At 38.0% G+C, this 20851-nt stretch overlaps 1 protein-coding gene across 1 annotated transcript; it reads left to right on the plus strand.

The window, feature by feature from the left end:
• The first annotated feature begins 6 nt into the window (after window positions 1-6).
• On the plus strand, window positions 7-20569 carry LOC122711740 (homeotic protein antennapedia-like). The gene is made up of 2 exons (XM_043930750.1): window positions 7-1014; window positions 15198-20569. The coding sequence occupies exons 1-2, from the start codon at window positions 216-218 to the stop codon at window positions 15449-15451; spliced, it is 1053 nt and encodes a 350-aa protein (XP_043786685.1). The 5' UTR covers window positions 7-215; the 3' UTR covers window positions 15452-20569.
• Window positions 20570-20851: the final 282 nt, after the last annotated feature.

The raw sequence follows: 20851 nt of genomic DNA on the forward strand, positions 1-20851 counted from the left end.
AAAAAAAAAGTACCGAGTAAGAGTCGTTAGGCGAAAGGGGGGGGAAAAAGGGAAATTAAATCAAAACATCAAAGACTCGAAAGAAAGGACAGAGAAGAGAAAAGAGTGTCTGTCAGCACGTAAAATAAATAATAACTAGGAGAGAAAAAAAAAAAAAAAAAAAAAAAAAAAGGGACCGAGGTGGAATCAGAAGGTGGGCCAGGTGGGACAGTAGCATGAGTTCGTATTTCGCGAATTCGTACATCCCTGACCTGCGTAATGGCGGGGTGGAACACCCGCATCAGCATCAGCAGCACTACGGTGCGGCCGTCCAGGTGCCCCAGCAAACGCAGTCGGTGCAGCAACAGTCCCAGCAGGCCGGTGACCCGTGCGACCCGAGCCTCCTACGTCAGGGCGTTCCCGGCCACCATTATGGGGCGGCAGGCAGTCAACAAGATATGCCTTATCCGAGGTTTCCGCCCTACAATCGGATGGACATGCGTAACGCGACGTATTATCAGCACCAACAGGACCACGGGAGCATGGACGGGATGGGTGGTTACAGGTCGACGTCGCCCAGTCCCGGTATGGGCCACATGGGGCACACGCCGACCCCTAACGGGCATCCGTCCACCCCGATTGTATACGCGAGTTGCAAGCTTCAGGCGGCCGCGGTCGATCACCAGGGTAGCGTGCTCGATGGACCGGACAGCCCGCCTTTGGTCGAGTCGCAGATGCACCACCAAATGCACACGCAACACCCCCACATGCAGCCACAGCAGAGCCAGCACCAGTCGCAACAGCAGCAGCATCTTCAGGCGCAGCAGCAGCACATGATGTACCAGCAGCAGCAGCAGACGCAGGCGGCCTCGCAGCAGTCGCAGCCTGGCATGCACCCGCAACAGCAGCCGCAAGCTCAGCAACACCAAGGGGTGGTCACGTCGCCGCTTAGTCAGCAACAACAGGCCGCGCCTCAAGGCGCGGCCAGCGCCAACCTACCTAGCCCGCTATACCCGTGGATGAGAAGTCAATTCGGTAAGATGGAATTTGCGGCGTGGAGAAAACGTTTGAAATTTTGCTCTAACAACCTTGATTATGTGATGGGATTATTGGTTTGGAGAGTTGTATAAGATGTATGTATATTTGTAATTCGAGATTAGCAGGCTTGATTGAATATTGAAGAGGTTGGATGAATGGTGATTCAACTATTTTCAACTTTGTTGTTATGTACTTTGAGGTTAGGAAGCTTTGCTGTCTCTTGAAGAGGTTCATGGTAGGCTGTTCAAAATATATTGCATATTACATGAACTTGAGTATTAACATAAACTTGTATAATTTCTTGATAAAGATAATAGATTAGATCATTTGTGGATCTGTATATTCCCAACTGAATTTTGAAGTGGTTTCTAACCTATATAAACGTAAAAGATTTTAGAATAATTTAATTTTGATAGTCATATAGGTTAAAAAATTTTGTAAGATAACGTACCCATAAATTTAAGTAGAGAGGCTTTAAATTATTCTGCATTCAACATCTAAAGTTGTAGAGCAAAAGGAAAATTTCTTGATAAAGATTAGATCATTTGTGGATCTGTATATTCCCAACTGAATCTTGAAATATGTTTTGATAATAGTTTCTAACCTATAAACATAAAAGATTTTAGAATAATTTAAATTTGACAGTCATATAGGTTAAAAAATTTTGTAAGATAACGTACCCATAAATTTAAGTATAGTAGAGAGGCTTTAAATTATTCTGCATTCAACATCTAAAGTTGTAGAGCAAAAGGAAAAATTTGTATACATTTGCTTTTGCATGTTACATGAACTTGTATATTAAGGGAAACTTGTACAATTTCTTGATAAAAATTAGATCATTTGTGGATCTGTATATTCCCAACTGAATCTTGAAGTATGTTTTGATAATAATTTCTAACCTATAATAAACGTAAATAACCTATAATAAACCTATAATAAACGTAAAAGATTTTAGAATAATTTAAATTTGACAGTCATATAGGTTAAAAAATTTTGTAAGATACCCATAAATTTAAGTATAGTAGAGAGGCTTTAAATTATTCTGTATTCAACGTCTAAAATTGTAGAGCAAAAGGAAAAATTTGCTCTTACATGTTACATGAATTTGTATATTAAGGGAAACTTGTACAATTTCTTGATAAAGATAATAGATTAGATCATTTGTGGATCTGTATATTCCCAACTGAATCTTGAAGTATGTTTTGATAATAGTTTCTAACCTATAAACGTAAAAGATTTTAGAATAATTTAAATTTGACAGTCATATAGGTTAAAAAATTTTGTAAGATACCCATAAATTTAAGTATAGTAGAAAGACTATTATTCGCCTTTAAATTATTCTGCATTCAACGTCTAAAATTGTAGAGCAAAAGGGAAAAAATTGTATATATTTGCTCTTGCATGTTACATGAACTTGAGTATATTAAGGAAAACTTGTACGATTTCTTGATAAAGATTAGATCATTTGTGGATCTGTATATTCCCAACTGAATCTTGAAGTATGTTTTGATAGTGGTTCCTAATCTATAAACGTAAAAGATTTTAGAATTTAAATTTGACAGTCATAGAAAATTTTGTAAGATAACGTACCCATAAATTTAAGTATAGTAGAAAGGCTACTAACGGCAGAAGCCAAAATTCAACCAAGATTCGCCTTCAAATTATTCTGCATTCAACGTCTAAAATTGTAGAGCAAAAGGGAAAAATTCGTACATTTACCTCGAAGAAAGAAAAGAGGCAACGTAACATCTGCAAAGTCGAAGAAGGCGCGTAATACGTGAGGCGGTTGTCGAAAATAGGCTCAAGGCTTTTTCCCGCGCGATCAAAAGGTTCTTGGTAGAAAGCAAAAGATTTCTAGAGAGGAGGCAGGTAGGTAGTCGGCCGCTTTCAGATTTATGCAACAGTGGGTAAAACTAGACCACATTCGTACGGGTTCGTAAGCCAAGATTGGCATAATGTCTCCAGTTTCTAGGTATACCGACATCCCGAGTTATTTATTGCCCTGACCTTTTAGCTCTCTCGTTGGTTTCACCACACGGACACACATACTTGTATTACCTCCCCATAAAAGTTCTCCGTTCCTGGCTGCGTGTTCGCATTGGCTCCACAGCTTGGCAGAGGCTCATCCACTTTTATTCCCATGATAACACGCGGCCGCTTGTTTCTGCTACACTTTGAACTAGTTACCTCGCTTGTTTTCACCTTTGCGTGTCCAGCTAAACGGGAATCCAATATTTCTGGACGAGAAACAGGCAATTTTTGTGCAGGAAATAATATATCCTATAAATAATTTTACATTTAGATCTTCAAAATTTAAATTTTGGATTATTTATATCTAGAGCGAAATTTCATACTTGCACTCCTTTGAAGAGAGTTTTATTTTTTATATATGTGAATCTTTTGAATCATTTGACTGGAGGAATGATTTTATAATGAGATAGAGAGTATAATAGGTATTCTAAAATTTTTTTCAATTTTTTGAGAACCTAAAAAAATATAGTCATGAACGTGAATTCTTTGAAAACTATCCATTAAGAATTACATATCCATTTATATATCCATTAAGAATTATATAAAAGAATTATATTATAAATAAATAAAGTAAAAAATATCTTTCAGTTATTTACTTACATGTACGAAAAGTTTGTATCATCTTAAAATCTTCAGGTTGAGAGTCGCTGGTTTAACTTCAAATAAGATAAATTTCATTTCTTTAAACAAAATTCGTGGTCTTTTCAATCGTTGACGAATTGAGCGCAATATATATTCTTAGGATCCCAGGTGGACCATCACCTGCTTCTTCAAATGCAGACGAGATTGCAACGCAAGAAAGGTTTACTGAAATTTCCTCGGGCCGACCGTGACTGCAAAGAATCGCAGGCGTAATTTTCGGTATAACGAGTTGGAAATTTATGACGGCAATAACGAAGTGATAATAGCCTCCTTAACCCTGAGGTATCTGAGTTGGGTAAAGGCACAGGTTCTATTTGCTCTTATTTCTCTTACCCTTTCCTCTTCGTCCTCCAAATCTGAGGAAACGTTTTAACCTTGCAAGGTCAAGTCTTTCTGCATCACCCTTTATTTCTTTCTGCCTTCAGTTTCTCGTCAAACTTTGCTCAAGTGTCGACTGTTCGTCTCTTCGAATCGAGTTAGAAGTAGATAAATTTTGTGACAATTGTGAATTTTTTTGTTGATGAATAAGTGAATTTTGAAATCTGAATTTTTTAATGATGAATACTCCGAGACGCGTAAATTTTTTAGTTTTCAAGATTTGAATTTTTTGGTGCTTTTATAAACATTTTATATCGATAATTCTTTCTTATTTAATACTTTTGAATAAATGTAATAGTTTGACTTCCTATGTATTTTATTACTTTGAGTAAAGTAAAAGGACGTGTTCTAGTGAAACCATCTCTCGGTTCACATCGAAAGCTTGTAAGTACTTAACATCAGTCAGTTTGATTCGCCGATAAATAGTCCGGTTCAGGAGTGACGAGACTCCCATATACTTCGTTGCCAGTCAAAGAAGAAAGAGGATCGAGTGCCAGAATCTGCTCACAGATGTCGGCACGTTTACGTCTTTCTTTAGCTGGTCCAACGATATCGTTTCTCGTATTTTATTTAGCAACCGTATCGATTTTTATTCCATCACGTGTCTTTTTACAGACGAATAAAAGTCATCCACACCACATGAAAAATGAATTTTACGCCATCTTTCCACGAGGAATATATATATATATATATATATATATATATCGTTCAACAAATCATCCCTGTGCCAGAAATTCTCTGCATTATCCATTCAAGAAATTCAATCGATTCTCGCGTAATAAGGATCGTTCACAAACAAACAGATCATGTCTCGATACTAAAATCTACGATTTTCCTCGACCGTTCGCTCTTCCGTGGTTAACACTGCCCATTAGCCTCGCCACTCGATTTACCCTTACAGGCCTACCAATCACGATATAAACCTCATATCAATTTATCTAACCATCCATTCGCGGCTGGTGGCTGCTCGTTTTCTTTCCACGTTGCAAAACACACCAGTTCGAGCTAAGCGCGCTATAACCACGACTCCATGAATAATGCATGGCTCAATTTTATAGATGCAGGTGGCTCTCCCGGGCATTTGCCCGGTGAAACCGCGTCGAGATTCCCTGGCACCTTACGCGGGACATTTGCGTTACATAGGTTAGGAAATTCCGACATAGTTGGCTAGCGAAACCCCACCAGGCATTCGAGTGCGCATTCAGTGTCGTTTATTGCCGAACATCACGAAATCCCATACTAACCTGCACGATTTTCGAATGTGAAAGCCTCTTGTGGCCTTTTTGGCCGGCCTTTGGTTCGCTGCAGCGAAGATTTTCGTTAAATGTCTTCGAACCATGCTCGAGCCACCTGTCGATAGAATACTATTGCGCAGACTGTTGCGCAACATTATATATTTACGTATTTCTTTGTTTTCGGAAAGTGGATAATGTGTTGGAAGACATGAAGCGTCTTGTTGACAATTTCTCGATCTACAATATACATACACTATTAATCGAAAGTTTAAAGTTATGTTGGAAATATTTTATTATATATTATATAAAATATAATATATAATTTATATATTATATATAAATCGTATATTATATAAATATAATATATAATAAAATATCGTAAAATATGTGAATTAAGAAGATAGATAAGTTAAAGTTTTATCGTCTTTATTGGTTTTCGAAATGATATGTTAGAAATCACAAAGAAGAAAATAGATTAAAATTTGAAAATCTACTGGATTAAATGAGATTATTATCAATATATCTGTAATATTAATTTCAAAATAGCAATGAAAATGATAAAAAGAAAAGCAAAATGATTCGAATGATTTTTGATATTACATATAAATTATTTAATGACTAAAGCAAATATTTTTTTTTTAGAAATGATCGAAAATGCATATTTTTCCCTTTTCCTTTTTTTCTTACAAGAATATCTTTTCGAAAAACTAAAAAACTAAAATTTCGATAATTTTCGAGTTTTTCTCGAAAGATTAAGAAAATTATGACTGTAACAAATAGAAATTAGAAGGTTCTCGTACAATGAAGAGAAAAGAATAAAAAGTATACTTATAAGATTATACTTATAAGATTTCTCGCGACTTCCCCACATTATATTCAACATTTTTGCACGAAACACAATTATCCAACGTAAATATGCAGAGTCAAAGATTTCGTTAACGATTAAACAGCCGCAAACCATGTTTTCGTACACTGTTTAATTCGAGGCGGCGGATGTACCGACACTGAACTTCGATAATTGTTCATTCGCGTATCTCGCGTGTACCGCGCAAACCGTCCATTGATTAGCATTTTTTCTTTTTTAATTGATTCGCCGAGCGGATAAAATTAGAACCAATCCTGCCGCGGTTACAACCGCGGTCCGTGATCGAGCTAATTAGCTTGATGGAAGAGAAAGGAACGTCAAAGTTAACGCGGCCACGCGGGTTTCGACCATCGTAATTGCGATGTAACAACTGAAACGACGGCGTTCGTAGGCGTTGCTATCTCGAAAGAGGTTTATATCCTGCGAGACGCATTATCATATGAAAAAAATATACGTAATATTTCTTGCGTAGCCAGGACCCATGAAATGTAACTTCACGCGAAGTGACGTTACAATTCAAACGTTCCAACCACCGTGACGTTTATTTCGCATCTTCAGTAAAAGAAAGAAAGTTTTGGAAAAATTGTCGTTCCGTTTTTAATTAAGAGAATTAAGCTCCAAACGAAATTTTAAAAAAGTCAAATTAATCGATTTCAATGAGATAGATCGCAAAATAAACGATCTCGAATCTTAAGAAAAAGAGAGTCAAAATTGAGTTATATATATAGAAGCCAAATTAATCAATTTTGATAAAACAAATTAAAATTTTAATAAAATAAACGTACGAGTTGTGTTTAACATTTTGGCGCCAAATTCAAAACGTTTTAAAAAACGAAGCTAATCTTTTTGATAATTTTTGATATATTGAAACAAAATTCCAATTACCAATAACATTTTGAAAATTCATTTGAATATAAAAAAAATTTTGCATCGAATAATTATCGTCATAAAGGATTGACACGCGACGAAGTATATTATAATTCGCAAAATTCCACCGTAACGTTTTCTCGAAAATGCCATCGGATCTCAGGGACGATACACAATATTCGAGATCGAGAATTTAAATTCCAGAAAGATATTCAACCGGTATGACGGACGTTGGTAGTAATTATCGATATTGCGCCCGTGGTAGTCGAGCGCGCCATCTACATTCCGTGTGAATTCGCCTTTCGATGGAAAGAGAGAGAGAAAGAGAGAGAGAGAGCCTATCGACACTCGCGATGCTTTTAATGCATAAGATAATTGCGATCCTTTTGCACGAAAAGATTTATGATATCGAGTTCCTCCGACTCCGCCAGCCCCCCTCTCTCCCTCTTCTCATTTCCCCTCTCGCGTATGAGCAGTACGCGACGGTGCAGTTGTGCACATGGCTGTGTGAGGCTTCCGTTATTGCGCACACGTGTGTAATACGTGTGTACACGAGCGCCACATTTCTTATGTAATCCGGGTACTGACACGAATGCTTAGCGGACGAACAAAGTGTACCGCGGCGAAGAAACCGCATTTGCAGTCGAATTAATCGCGCGAAATGTCTACGTGAATGGCCAATAACCCGTACGCGTAATGAGGAATTAAAATGGCCGATTCTCTCATTCGATTTCGTATTTTTTTTTCTCTCTCTCTCTTTTTCTTTTCTTTTTTTTTTTTTATATCGAGGGCGCAGATTTATAAAGCGGGTACCGTTTCTTCGTTGGGGCACGTGGCTGCGATTACCTCGCGAAAATATGCTGGATATTAACGGGTCTGTTTTTTGGAGATTGCCAATAAAATAATTTTCTGGGGGATTGCGTTATTCTTAAAAATATTATCCCGTTGATCGAAGATAATAATTTATTTAGAATAGTTGTATAATTTTTTTTCAAATTTTTATAAATATAAATTTTGAACGTCTAATTATAACAAAAAAAAAAATTAGATATTGAAAGATACTTTTCCAAAATAAATCTATGAAATTAATTTCAATCTTCGATAAATCAAAAGAATAATGCATTAACTTAATTTCCAACCTCGAATACAAACCGCTTAACGCCTATAATTCTTTTTTATCGACACGGTGGAAACGTTAAAAAAAAAACTCCCTAGATACCATATGGCAGACGTACAATTTTAATCTACGAAAATTCAACATTCTCTCCTCGAAACGCGCATAGCGTCAGACACCAAGAAAGAGAGAGATAGAGAGAGAAAGATTGGTGTCCGAAACGATGGCGGCTTCGTGAGATATTCAAAAAGAGATGGAACCCAGACGAGACAAGAAAGGAGGAGCGTCGAGGAAATGACGTGAGGTCGAAAGGCAGAAAAGGAGAGAGCGAGTGAGAGAGGGAGGAAGTGGAGTAGCGTGGAGGAGGGCGTAGGGACGGTGACGATGATGGATGGGTCCACAGAAATCCTATGTCCGTTTGCTTTTTGGGCCGCCGCCATGAACTCCCGAGACAACCATGGACGATCCCCCATGGTATGGCTCGGATACGGCTTTGAGATACACAATTAAATTTGGGGAAATTGGGGCGAAAAAGGGCTGAATCCAATATCTTGTCACGTGCAAGAAATTATGTGGAATGGAAATGTTTTGAAAAAATTTTTAAAATTCGTTGCTGACAAATTATAAATTAGAAATCTCTTGGTGAAAATCTTTCGAGAGATAAACCCAATTTATTATTCGTATTTATTATTTATATTTATTATTTATATTATTATTTATATATTATTTATTATTATTATATATATTATTTATTATATATTATTTATTATTATTATATATATTATTTATTATATATTATTTATTATTATTTATATTATTTATATTATTTATATTATTTATATTATTATAGTATTATTCGTATTTATTATAGAATATACTCGTAATTTTATTTCACGTTTTGATGAGAAAAACTTGAAAAATAGTAAATTTATTATGCAAAAACACATTATGAAATATCTAAAGGAAAATACTTATTATGATATTTGAAAGATGAACCATATTTTTGTTTCATAGGTGTCTCCACAACTTGAACTCTCTGAACAGGTGTAAATAAAAAGAGGGATGATTTTAGACAAAGTAGGACAGTGATAAGTTCGGTATACAAATGCACACGTTGAGACGGCCCATTCTTGCTCATTATCTCCAGACTCTCCTTCGGCCTTTCAGACTCTCTGTCTCCTTGTCCGGTTCTGTCTGTTCGTCTACGGACGGAAGACGAAAAAAAAAAAAAAAAGAAAAAAGAAAAAAAAAAGAGAGAAGAGGGAAGAAGGAGGCCTTCTATCAGATACTCTCCTCAGGGGCTTCTAAGCCCCCTCTATGAGTGTCAGTCGACTTGACATTCTTCTTATTCCACCGGCGACTTCTGTTGAATTCCTTTTTCTCTCGTCCTTTACCGAGACTTCTTGGCCCAGGTGGCCGTTCCAAGCTTAGGACACTTCCACTTCGCGATACATACATGTATACCAGTTTCCTGGACGAGAATAAACCAGTGGCCAGCTGTTCCAAACGAAACGAAACGAAATTTTTCTAGTTCCAGTCAATAGCTTGCAATCATTCCTTCCTCTCGATCCTTGGACGCACGTCACTTCTATTTTTATTTGTAAAACTTTAAAATATCAGTAATCGCTTAAATATCGTTCGTTTAATTAATAAAGAATCAAAGAGAAGGTAGAAATTTTATTTCTGATAAGTTCTTTCTTCTTTTGACGATCGCCAAGGACATTCACGATTCCTTTTTATATCGAAGATTGAGGAAGTTCACATAGCCGACCCTATGTAAACAACCGGCTAAATTCCTCAACGAAAGTTGGCTTGACGTGGCGCGCCCTCTATGCCGAGGCTAGGCTGTCTCTCGGTCCTTTTGCCGGGCAAAAAGCGACGCTTCTCCCCCATCGGGGCGAAGAAAGTTCAACGAAAACAACGTGACATAAAGCAGCCTAGGACGGAAATACAAAAAGCAAGACGGATTGCCGCGCTTAAAATATATGGAGAGAGTCGGACGGACGCGAGTTGGGGAACCGGAGGAAGTTCGATCACGTGTACCGGATTAAAGAGACCGTTTTCCATGTGCATGCACTACTATTCAAAAATTTGGAATCACATTTTTCCGCCATTGATATCTCAATTCATAAAATTCTAACTTTCGGTTAATTCTTATCTATATTCTATTCTATATATTCATTTCTGTATTCATTTCTTATCTATAGTCATTTTCGTTGATAAATAAAAATGTATCGCGAAACTACTAAAAGTTCGATAATCATCAATTATCATATATATACATGAACGAAGAACTAGTCGAACGAAAACAGTTGGATCTTCGAAACACATACCCGTTCTGGTGGAGGTTTTCCAAGGTGGTTCACCGGATTCCACGCAATTAATCTGAACCTCTGTCAGCGACGTCGACCGGTCATATAATCCAAGGAGGAGGCTCGTGTATAGCGAGTCGAGGCTCGGTGTATAGGGAGGCCATGAGAGGGCGAGCGATAAAATTAATGGGATATCTAGGGTATCTAATCGAAGAGCGTTTCAAGGCCTGGCCTTAAGGTGGCCACGTAAAGCTTAGCTTAATTGGGCAGCGAGTGGTGGCCGCGCCTTATTAGCGGGTTACAACATCCGGCTAGCTGTTCATCTGAAAAGTCCTGCATGTATCCTGCGGCGGGTCTGAAAGACCAGTCGGTCCCGGAGAGAAGAGAGACAGAGAAGGAGAAACGGAGAGTGAGAGGGAGAGAGAGAGAGAGAGAGAGAGAGAGGGAGAGAGAGAGAGAAACGAAGAAGCGGAGCAACTAGCCTATAATAAGCCGTACGGTTGTGTACGTTCTGTTCTGTTCCGTTCCGTTCCTTCATGCTGCGCCAGTGAAGGCAGACCCATAAATCTCTCGAGCATACTCCAGGGGACATTTGATCCTTGCGTAACCCAACGCCGTTAATTTATTGCCCCGCGTTTAAAGTCACCTTCGTCCGCGAGAGAGCAACGGCTACGCCGGCATCAGAACGCCGGTTCAGCATAAACCGACGATTCTGGCCAGCTTTTCTTGTTATCGACCTCTTCAACGTACACCTTACACCCGTTCGTACTTCGTTCGCGTGATCCATTCTGCATGATCGAACAAAAACTCTCTTCGTTCAAGGACACCGATTCGGTGTTGAAACTTACGAGACTTTGTATATATGTATGTATATGTATATATATATACTGTCGTCCCAGTTGCAGTGTTTCCTCTTCACGATGAAGAAAATCTTGCACATTCTATGCGAGCCGTGTTTCCCACGACGAGTTCAAGCACAATGAAAATGCCGTTTAATTCTTTTCTTCACCGGCAAGAATGTATACCGGTGATTAATTTGATCTTGCGCCCAGATAACGCTTTCACACCGTTCCAAGGACTCGGTTTGCGCGACTCGGGATTCAAGCATTCGATATCGCTTGATATCTTCCTTTGAAAAGAAGGGAGAAATATCGATTTAAATGTTTACAATTTTGTGAACGAATGGAATCACGAATGATCGTGATCCTTGTGAATTCTGTTTTCTATTTCTTTCGATAGGATCAGAGGTTAAAGTCGTTTCTATCGTTCGTATAGTTTGTCACGTGACCACGATGCGCGCGCATTGTTACTTCATTAATTCTAGCACGTGAATAGCTTGGAATACCTATTCCATGATATTTCTTTTATCTCTTCGAGATGAGAATAGATTTTTTCCCGATAATTATTGCTTTCTACGCTTGACATATTTCTTTGAAAAGAAAAGAAATATTAATTAATTGAATATTTAATACGATCGTAAATTTTTATTCTATTGTTGTTCATCTGTTCGCTAAAATCAGAGGTTAGGTTATTTCTATGATTGGTCATAGCTTGTCAGCATGTGATGCGCGCGCAATATCTGTTGTATTTGATTATTACTCCATATTATTTTTCATATTTATTCAAATTGGAAATAGAATTGTTTTCGATAATTTACACACGTCGATTAAAATTTCCGTTCACATCGGACGAAGTATCGAACGAATATTTTAATTAAACTTACATGCTTGGCCAGGAAGAAAAAGTCTAATTCACTGGCCGGACGAGACTAATCAAGATTCGAGTCTTCGCCGCTGGAATCGATTGACTTCCAACCAGACAGCTGCATACGTAACTCGAGAGGATATTGGCAATATCCTTGCGCTACCTTGTTATTAGGATAATAGTTATTCGTGGTCAAGCTAACGCAAGTGTTCGTTCCTAGCGCCTGTGGCATTGACTTGCATGATACTGCAATATATTTATATATATTTTTATAGACAAGACATAATTGATTCTAATAAAAAGTTTACAAATCCTGTTTTGAATTTTTGTTAACACTAAGGTTATATTGAGCTCGAAGTTTAATTGGCATCAATGACAAACGACCCTTGATAAATTCAAGGATAGTAAACTAGTAAAATTTATTCTTGCACTTATGATCGTTGTAGGCGTTGCAAAACTCTGTAAATTTTATTTTAAATTTTTCTTACCACTGCACTTGTGCAATATTTTTGAAGTCTGAATCTTCATTGACACTAATGACAAACGACCATTGACAAGTTCAACGATCCTCTAATGGCACTTGAACTCGGTCATTTACTTTTGAAGTGTGTGATCGTAGGAGAAAATCGTCTTTCATCGATCCAAAGTGACGGGCACTTGTTATTTATCGTTTTCCAGTGGTCAGGATATAGTCGCAATTAGGCAACGAGAGTATTATCGATAAAGAGGCACATACTAATCGGCACGGGCCAGCTCGAGCGTGACTTAACACCGTTTCATTATTCCGTGAATGCTTTGATGATCTTCTGGGTTAGACGACCATGCAAAGACCTCCGTCTTTAAGGAGGCACCTTCATTAACCGGCTGACGAATGAACATTAATAAGCCCAGGCTTCTAAATGGAGGCGCGTTCGCGCGCGACTCATCAGCTTCTTTGATGAAACCCGTGATCTATGTTTATCCCTATGGTCATCTTTTGATTGGCTACCCAATTTTGCGGTTTTGAAACATGGGACGGCGTATTTTCGTCTTGATTGTGCTCGTCTTTGTGAATCGGACATCAAAGAAACGGATAATATTAGAAATTTCAATTTTAATGGGTTTTTAAAAGCGCCCAGTTTACACAGAGGATCGTGGTAAAAAGCTGAGAGCGTTATCTAGGATGCGAAGCGATAGTAACGCCATCAGGCGGGAGAATCAGGAGAGAAGCTAGATTAAAAGTTATAAGAAAACGTTAGAGATTGGTATGTTGTTAATTTGAGAGCGTAGCCCGAAGGGACGAAGGAAGAGGAAGATGGCATGTTCCCATAGCTTCTCTCTCCTTCTCCTGTTCGTCCGGCCGGGCAACGGAGAACCCTCGAATCCTCGTTCTCTCTCGTTGCGGAGGAGAGAGAGTCGCCATCCGTCTTCATCGGCCGACAGCGCGACGGGCGGCGTTTGCCTCGAATGCTCACCAAGGAGTTTTCTTCTTCTTCTTCTACTCCTCCCCCTTCTCCACCTCCTCCTGCTCCTTCTCGCTGCCCCTCATCCCTCTCCTCCTCCTTTTTTCCCTCCCTCGTACACCACCACTCTGAAATATTCTCGTTTTGCCCTCTTGCACTCGTGTGGCAACAGCTAACCTAACTCTTTGAGATTACGTCTCGCGAGATAGTGTATGTGCGCGCGCACACACGCTCGATCACGTGGGTCCGTGTCGAGAGTCCAGTTGGTCGTCTTTCTTTCTCTCTCTCTCTCTTTGCGTGGAGCGCTTCTTCCCTCGCTCCCTTGGCAAGTACAATTAATATTCTTGTTCGGGATTCGTGTACCGCCACACCGAGCGCAGATCATGTCACGGATATCTGTAAGGTATCTATCATACGCGGAACTGCGCCTACGAACAGGCGGTCGAGAAGCTTTTTCTTCGTTGGACAAGGATTTTTGTTTCGGGCACTGTAAAAAGTTTCCCGCGTGCCGAAGCAGGTTGCACGGCGTTCATTAAATATCTCGGATTGCTGCCTCGAGCGCTCTCTGCCGAGTATACGGGAGATTAACGAAGCGTCCCTGTGGTGTCCACTCTTCGTACTCTTCGCCATAACTGTTTCGAATTGAAAGGAATAAAAATTAAAAATTTTTCTAGTTTTATCGTTCTTTCCACGTTCTTTTTCATTTTCGCTTTCAACATTCAAGAAAGAGAACAAGAATTTTGCCAATTTGTATTTTCATCTACATCTCCTAAAAATTCACAGATTGGATTAGGTTTAAGTTAGGTTGGGTAACCGTGAACCAACGTATTTCTAGACCTTATTCGTTGAATATATATCAATCTGTAGCTCGTATGATAAAAAAAATCCAAAGAGAGCAACGAGACACCGGTACATCTTATTAGTCCACTTGCATTTTAACGAGAACCCGAGTTTCTCGGAACAAGATCGAAATTAGAACGCGCTCTTATAATGCTTTACACTGTAACCGCGTATACGTAGCTTTGAAATCAAAGTACGGCTTCAAGGGTAATCCGTTTCCACGGATATGCTCTGTGAAATATTACCTAGGTTTCGTCGAAAGGAATGGGGAAAAAAAAAAAAAAAAAAAAAAAGAGAAAAGTCACGGTTACATATTCGATTCTACGATCAAGGACACGAGTTGATCCACATCCAACCTCTTCCTTGGTGAAAGAAATTTCCATTTACTCTTTATTACTTTATTGTGACATGTAGAATAATTCACAAATACACGCAAATGATTATTACTGATCCAACCTCTTCCTTGATGAAACTGAAATTTCCATTTACTCTTTATTACTTTATTATATTATTATATTATTAAATATATACATATAGGATAATTCACAAGTACATGCAAATGATTATTATTATTATATTATATCCTTTTCAAGCTACAGTAATTATTTATTTGTCAGGGATTCGCGAAAATATCAAATAATTATTTCTGAACCAGCCTATAATATATAAATATATTATATTACAAAAAATTAACGAAGAAACACGAGACTAACGAGGGAATCCGTGATTCTCTCGCGCATTGTGTTCCAGAGAGGAAACGAGGCCGGCAAACGTACACCCGATACCAAACCCTCGAGCTCGAGAAGGAGTTCCACTACAACCGATACCTGACCAGGCGGCGTCGCATCGAGATCGCGCACGCGCTCTGCCTTACCGAGCGGCAAATCAAAATCTGGTTTCAAAACAGACGGATGAAATGGAAGAAGGAGAACAAGTCGAAGGGTACACCTGGCTCGGGCGACGGGGACACCGAGATCTCGCCGCAGACGTCGCCGCAGGGTTGAGAGATCCCCGAGGAGTGGAACTTCCAAAGAGGTCTCATCTCTCTCAGGGTCGTTAATACCTTGTTTCCAGCACTACCTCCTCCCCCGTACACACATACACATGCATATACACACGTACACCTTCGAAAAGAAAGGGAAAAGGAAAAAAAAGAAAGAAGGAAAAAAAGAAAGAAGAATCGAAAAATCGCCCACACACACACACACACACATACACGCCCAGCCATACACATATACGTACACACCTACTCGCCCCTCCCCACTCATACAGCAATGACGCTTATTTTCTGTCGTGTTAATCAAGTTGCTCGTACCAAAAATGGAAGAGGACAACGTCGTTAAAGGGATAAAGATAGAGAGAGAGAGAGAGAGAGAGAGTCGAGAGAAGAGAAATTACCGCGAACCGACAGTGTGGATGGAAGTGAAGACGTGAACAGGACGATGACAAAGGGATAAAGGAGCGAGATTGCGCGCGCGAGACGAAACGAGGAAGGATGTATACGTGGAGTGAATAGAAGGAAAGAGAGAGAGAGAGAGAGAGAGAGAGAGAGAAAGGTAACCGAACACACGAAAGAGTCGGATGAAGATTTATAGGGACGTGCGAGATCTTCTAATAATCACGGAATGAAGAAAAGAAAAGGGAATGGATCGGATAGGAGGAAAACTGGATCACATGCTAATCAGAACCGCGTTAACCTCTGTTACATTTAATCGAATGTAATTGTACTAAAGCCTATAATTATAATAGAGATAATTTGGCAGAGAGAGAGAGAGAGAGAGAGAGAGAATGTATGGAAGGGCGCGAATGGAGAAAAAGGAATGGAGAGAATGCGAGGGCGAGTGCGAGAAACAAACATTATACGTACTTTAAAAAACGCGAATGAATGTTATATATAGCGAGATTGTAATTGGATTCTTGTAATTGTATAGTAGTGTATGGATGAGTACTTTGAAAGCGTGTAAAGTGATATATATATATAAAGTATATAAAGTATATATACATATAAATATATAAATATATATACAAATATATATATAAAGAAAAGTGGGAATTTTACGCGTGAATGTGACGTGAGCGTGTATGCGAAGTGAATATAATATTATGGAGAAAACGTTGTATCGCGTGGAAAAAATTATCCTTTAGGTAAAAGCGTTTTATTATTTATTCTCTTACACGTTGTACACGCGTAGAGTCCGTAGTGCGGTTAGATCGTAATCGGAAATATAAGAAAAGGAAAAAAAATGGAAAATCTAGCGGAAAAAGGACGGTCGTCCAAAAAATCGTGTCTCTAGTTATATAGCGAGTAGATGATGAACGGTTTAGTGTTCTATAGAGGATCGTTTAGATAGGTTTTTTTCTCTATGATAACCGCGGTGGCTCAGAGCGAGGGTTATTTAATTAAATCGCGAACGTGCCAAGTGTGATCTTCGAATGTGTGTTTCTCCAGTGCCGGGAGGATTCAAAAGAAAGAAGAGGGAAAGAAAATGTTTTTCGCCAAGGAAGAGGAAAATTGATGAAATCTCGATGGAACGAACGGCTGCACACTTAACGTGGAGAAATTAATTGGAGAGAGGGACGAGGGATGAAAAATTAAATTGCGATTTCGATTATTAATCGTGGATTTCACCAGTGAAATTTCAGTGTGTGTGCTTTATGCAATCGGTTAAAATTCAAAGTGATTTTTTGGTGATCTGTCAATACGCGCCAATAGGGAGGAAATCCGTTTCTTCTTCGGACAGTGTGCCGATCGAATGAATGAAAAACAGTGCTGTTCTTAGGAGTATGGGAGGCCTCCGACGGAGCAGAATCGAATCTACTTGACATTTCTTCATCAGTGTCGTCGCAAGGTCAGTTTAAAAATTCTATACTCTTTTTTTTTTTTTTTTCACAATCATGGAATTTGTTCTTTCGATTACTGTTTCTTTCGAATGCTGTTTGAAGAACATGTCAAAATGGACTTTTATTTATTCTTGTCAACTAAAATATTACGGGTAATATTTTAATATAATCGCTGTGTATTATAATTGTGCATTTGCAACCAAAAGTATGGTCTACTATTTGAAAGAAAGTGTTTCGCAATAGTCAAAAGATCCTCTTTTTGTCACAATTTTATCTTGTATTATTTTTTATATTTAATATGATAGTATTCTCAATTTTACTTAAAAGATTTATTACTTAAAAGATTTATTACAAGATATTATTCAGAAAATTTTAAACTTTCTTGCAAACACTTTTCATCAATGCAGATGACGCCATAAAGTGAAAATATTTAAAAGAATTGTTTCGCTAATTCGTATCGTTTAACTTCACTTACCACGTTCCCTTTGTAAATATTCGAACAATGAAAGAGAGAGAAAAAAAAGAAAAAAATCTACTTTGACGAGAGAAATCCTCGATAAAATCAAAATTCGGGGAATCTTTGAGGGCGAGTGATCATTGAAATTTTACCGCTGCTCCGTGAGATACGAGGCCAAGTTACCAGTGATGTAATTCGTAGCATATTTTTGGAATAGGATGCTTTCGGCATGAAACTGCTTGGCACCTTAACTTGCTCTCTAGAGAGTAGAGCCATCGACAAAAGGCATTATTCTAGCTCTTCTTTAATTCAAAAAGTTTATTCTGAAAGAAGAAAAAGTATTTAAAAAAATAAACAAAATTAAAAATCCATACCGTTCTCATTATTTTATCAAAACTATCATTTCATCTTGAAATCAAACTCACTCGTATCTTCATAGGACAAAGATCTAAAATCAATATGGTTTTCTTAAAATCATCCCAAGTGAAATATATCTGATTAAAATAACCTCGTTTCCATTTTCAATATGCAATCACTAGTCATATGTTTGGAATACGTGTCAATTATAATCACTGCTTCGTTTCTTAGTAGCTCGCATATTCGACAAATTACACAGCGGTTCTGTTGTTCATGGATATCCATCGAACGCATGTTAAGCGTGCCAGGCAGTGACCAAACGCACCATCTATCGGCCTGGTTGACAAATTCATTCGAGAATCGATGACAGGATCGATGACATCGTTCTGTCGTCCAACCGGGCTGAATACACGTCGGAGAACTTTGCCGCGGCGAATTCTTGTGCTGTGTTGTAAAACTTAGATTCGACATTAATTTAGTTTATACCTTGTATACACGCAATTTAACGATATACGTAATGATTAATTAAATACGTAATAATGTATAAACGATGAAAAGACGATATTTAAACACAGCGAATGAGAGAAAAAAGAAAAAAAAAAAATAAAAAAAGAAAAGGAGGAAAAGAAAAATATAGATGTACATAGGAGGAAATAATCTAGGGATCTCGCAAACCTCGTTTACATGTAGATAGCATGGATTCGAAGAATGTTCCCGTAGGACACGAATAATGTCTCGCGAACTTTCTTTTGGACCGTTCTCGCGTTAACGAGGAAAAAAAAAACAAAGAAAAAACGATCGTGAAAAAAAGGAAAAAAAAAAAAAAATAAATGGAAGATATATGGAACTGATATACGTAATACAATGGTCCAGCTCGCGCACGCGCATCGATTGAGCACCGGCCGGCCTTTCTTTCTCGAGAGATTTATTTATGTATAACTTTTTGTCCTTGAGGAGCAACGAACTGTGAAAAACGGAAGATAGTCGACGATCGCTCGCTGTCTCTTCTTTTTTTTTTTTTCTTTTTTCGGAGGGAAGCGCCGAAACCCCGTACGTTTACGGTCAGGGGTCGTGATTCTAAATTGCTCGGGCAAATTGGCGTCAATTAAGCTCGATAGCCCGTCGAGGGGCTTCGCGTCGCTGTCGGTATGGGTTTTCGTGAAAGTTTCAAGGAAAGAGGAACACCGGCGATAAATAACGAATCTTCGATTTTCGTTCTGATCTACTTACTTTGAATTGTTTCCTTTCTTCTCTTTCTTTCTCTCATTTTATTGTTCAGCAAGTCGAGTCGGTAAGCGATACAAGTTTTAGGTTAGGACAAGGTTATCTTTTGCCTCGCCAGTTACATCGAAAGTTACTTAATAAAAATATATGCACTTTCCTTATCGCGATCGTTATTGAAATGAATTTTAAGAAAAAGTATAGTAACACTTTCTTTTTCTGGTTAATATTTTCTTTGGTAAATATTCTCGAACAGCATATTCACACAACACACGATACTCGACTAATATGTAATATTTTTGTTTCGTCGTTTCTCCGCCGGTGGTAGTAGCTCTGTCTGTCCGTTTAATCGAGATCGATTTCGATTAATTCCGTTTTTGTCATTCGATCTATTTTTTTTTTTTTTTTTTTTTTGGTTATTTATTTATTTTTTCGATCATATATCACGATGATTAATAAATATTTTGTTTCTTTCTTGTCCAAAATTGAAGTATCTTCTCTCGTAATATTGATCGCAATGTTCGCGATAAATCGATTAGTCTTACATCGATTCGGATGATATTTTTTTGCACGTTTTACGGTAGATAAGTGAGACATGTGTTAATTTAGACTGCATTAATCAGTGATACCGTCTATGTAGGTCAGGCCTAATGGCCGGCATTGAAACTTAGGGTGCGGCTTTCGAGACAAAGGAAGTATTTATTGCCTTTGCGTCATAGTATCAACTGTTACGACATAATGGTCAAAGTGGAGGCAAAATTTCACGCATAAATGCTTACATGACAAACCGTTTTCCAGAAACTTTTCGCGGCCGCTAGATTGGCAACATTAATCCTCGTTTGGAATTGATTGGCAAAAACACGTTTGCACATTGTTGTATCTCAATTCATAATTGCAATATGCTCATAGCAGAAAGTTAAATCGATCGATCGGAAATACGTATCTTTTTTTTACGATTCTTTGTTTATTCAAGGTCCCATTCGGCGCGTACAAATGAGAAAAATTTGTTTGGTAAATTTATTGGTAAATTTATCACCGGTATTTCTCTCGCAAGCAATCGTTCGTGACACGTGGAAAAATTGACAGAATTGTGCAATAATCATGCGACGCTGCTTTACGTGATAAAAACCATATGGTTCTCAATGTTCCATTTATTTATTTAATCAACCGTCGTTTAGACAAAATGCAATTTTGGAATCTGAGGGAAACAAAAAAAAAAAAAAAAAAAAAAAAGAAAAAAAAGAAATTATCAATAAATCAATGAATTTATTATATACCGCGAGCGATCGCCGTAAGAAAAACCAGTTTAGCTTAAAGTGAAAAAATTTTGTATCTATCGGACTAGCGAACTAATACTTATATATAGAGTAAAAATATATATGTATAAATGCGGCAAAGAAAAAAAGAGAATAAGGGGAAAAAAGGGAAAATTCCTAGAGTTAATCGGAATGTGTAAAATGCAAATTATATATTTTATCTTTACTCTTATATAGTCGCGTAAAAATTAAACAGATATATACGTAATTTA

This window comes from Apis laboriosa, unplaced genomic scaffold (assembly GCF_014066325.1).
Source record: "Apis laboriosa isolate Shangri-la unplaced genomic scaffold, ASM1406632v1 scaffold17_cov146, whole genome shotgun sequence".
Classification (NCBI taxonomy): domain Eukaryota; kingdom Metazoa; phylum Arthropoda; class Insecta; order Hymenoptera; family Apidae; genus Apis; species Apis laboriosa.

Bases quoted from the DNA above. Each gene is read 5' to 3' on its own strand.
- LOC122711740 (XM_043930750.1), top strand. From the start codon at position 216: ATGAGTTCGTATTTCGCGAATTCGTACATCCCTGACCTGCGTAATGGC. The intron at 1,015-15,197 runs GTAAGATGGAAT...ATTGTGTTCCAG, and splicing joins GTGGATGAGAAGTCAATTCG to AGAGGAAACGAGGCCGGCAA.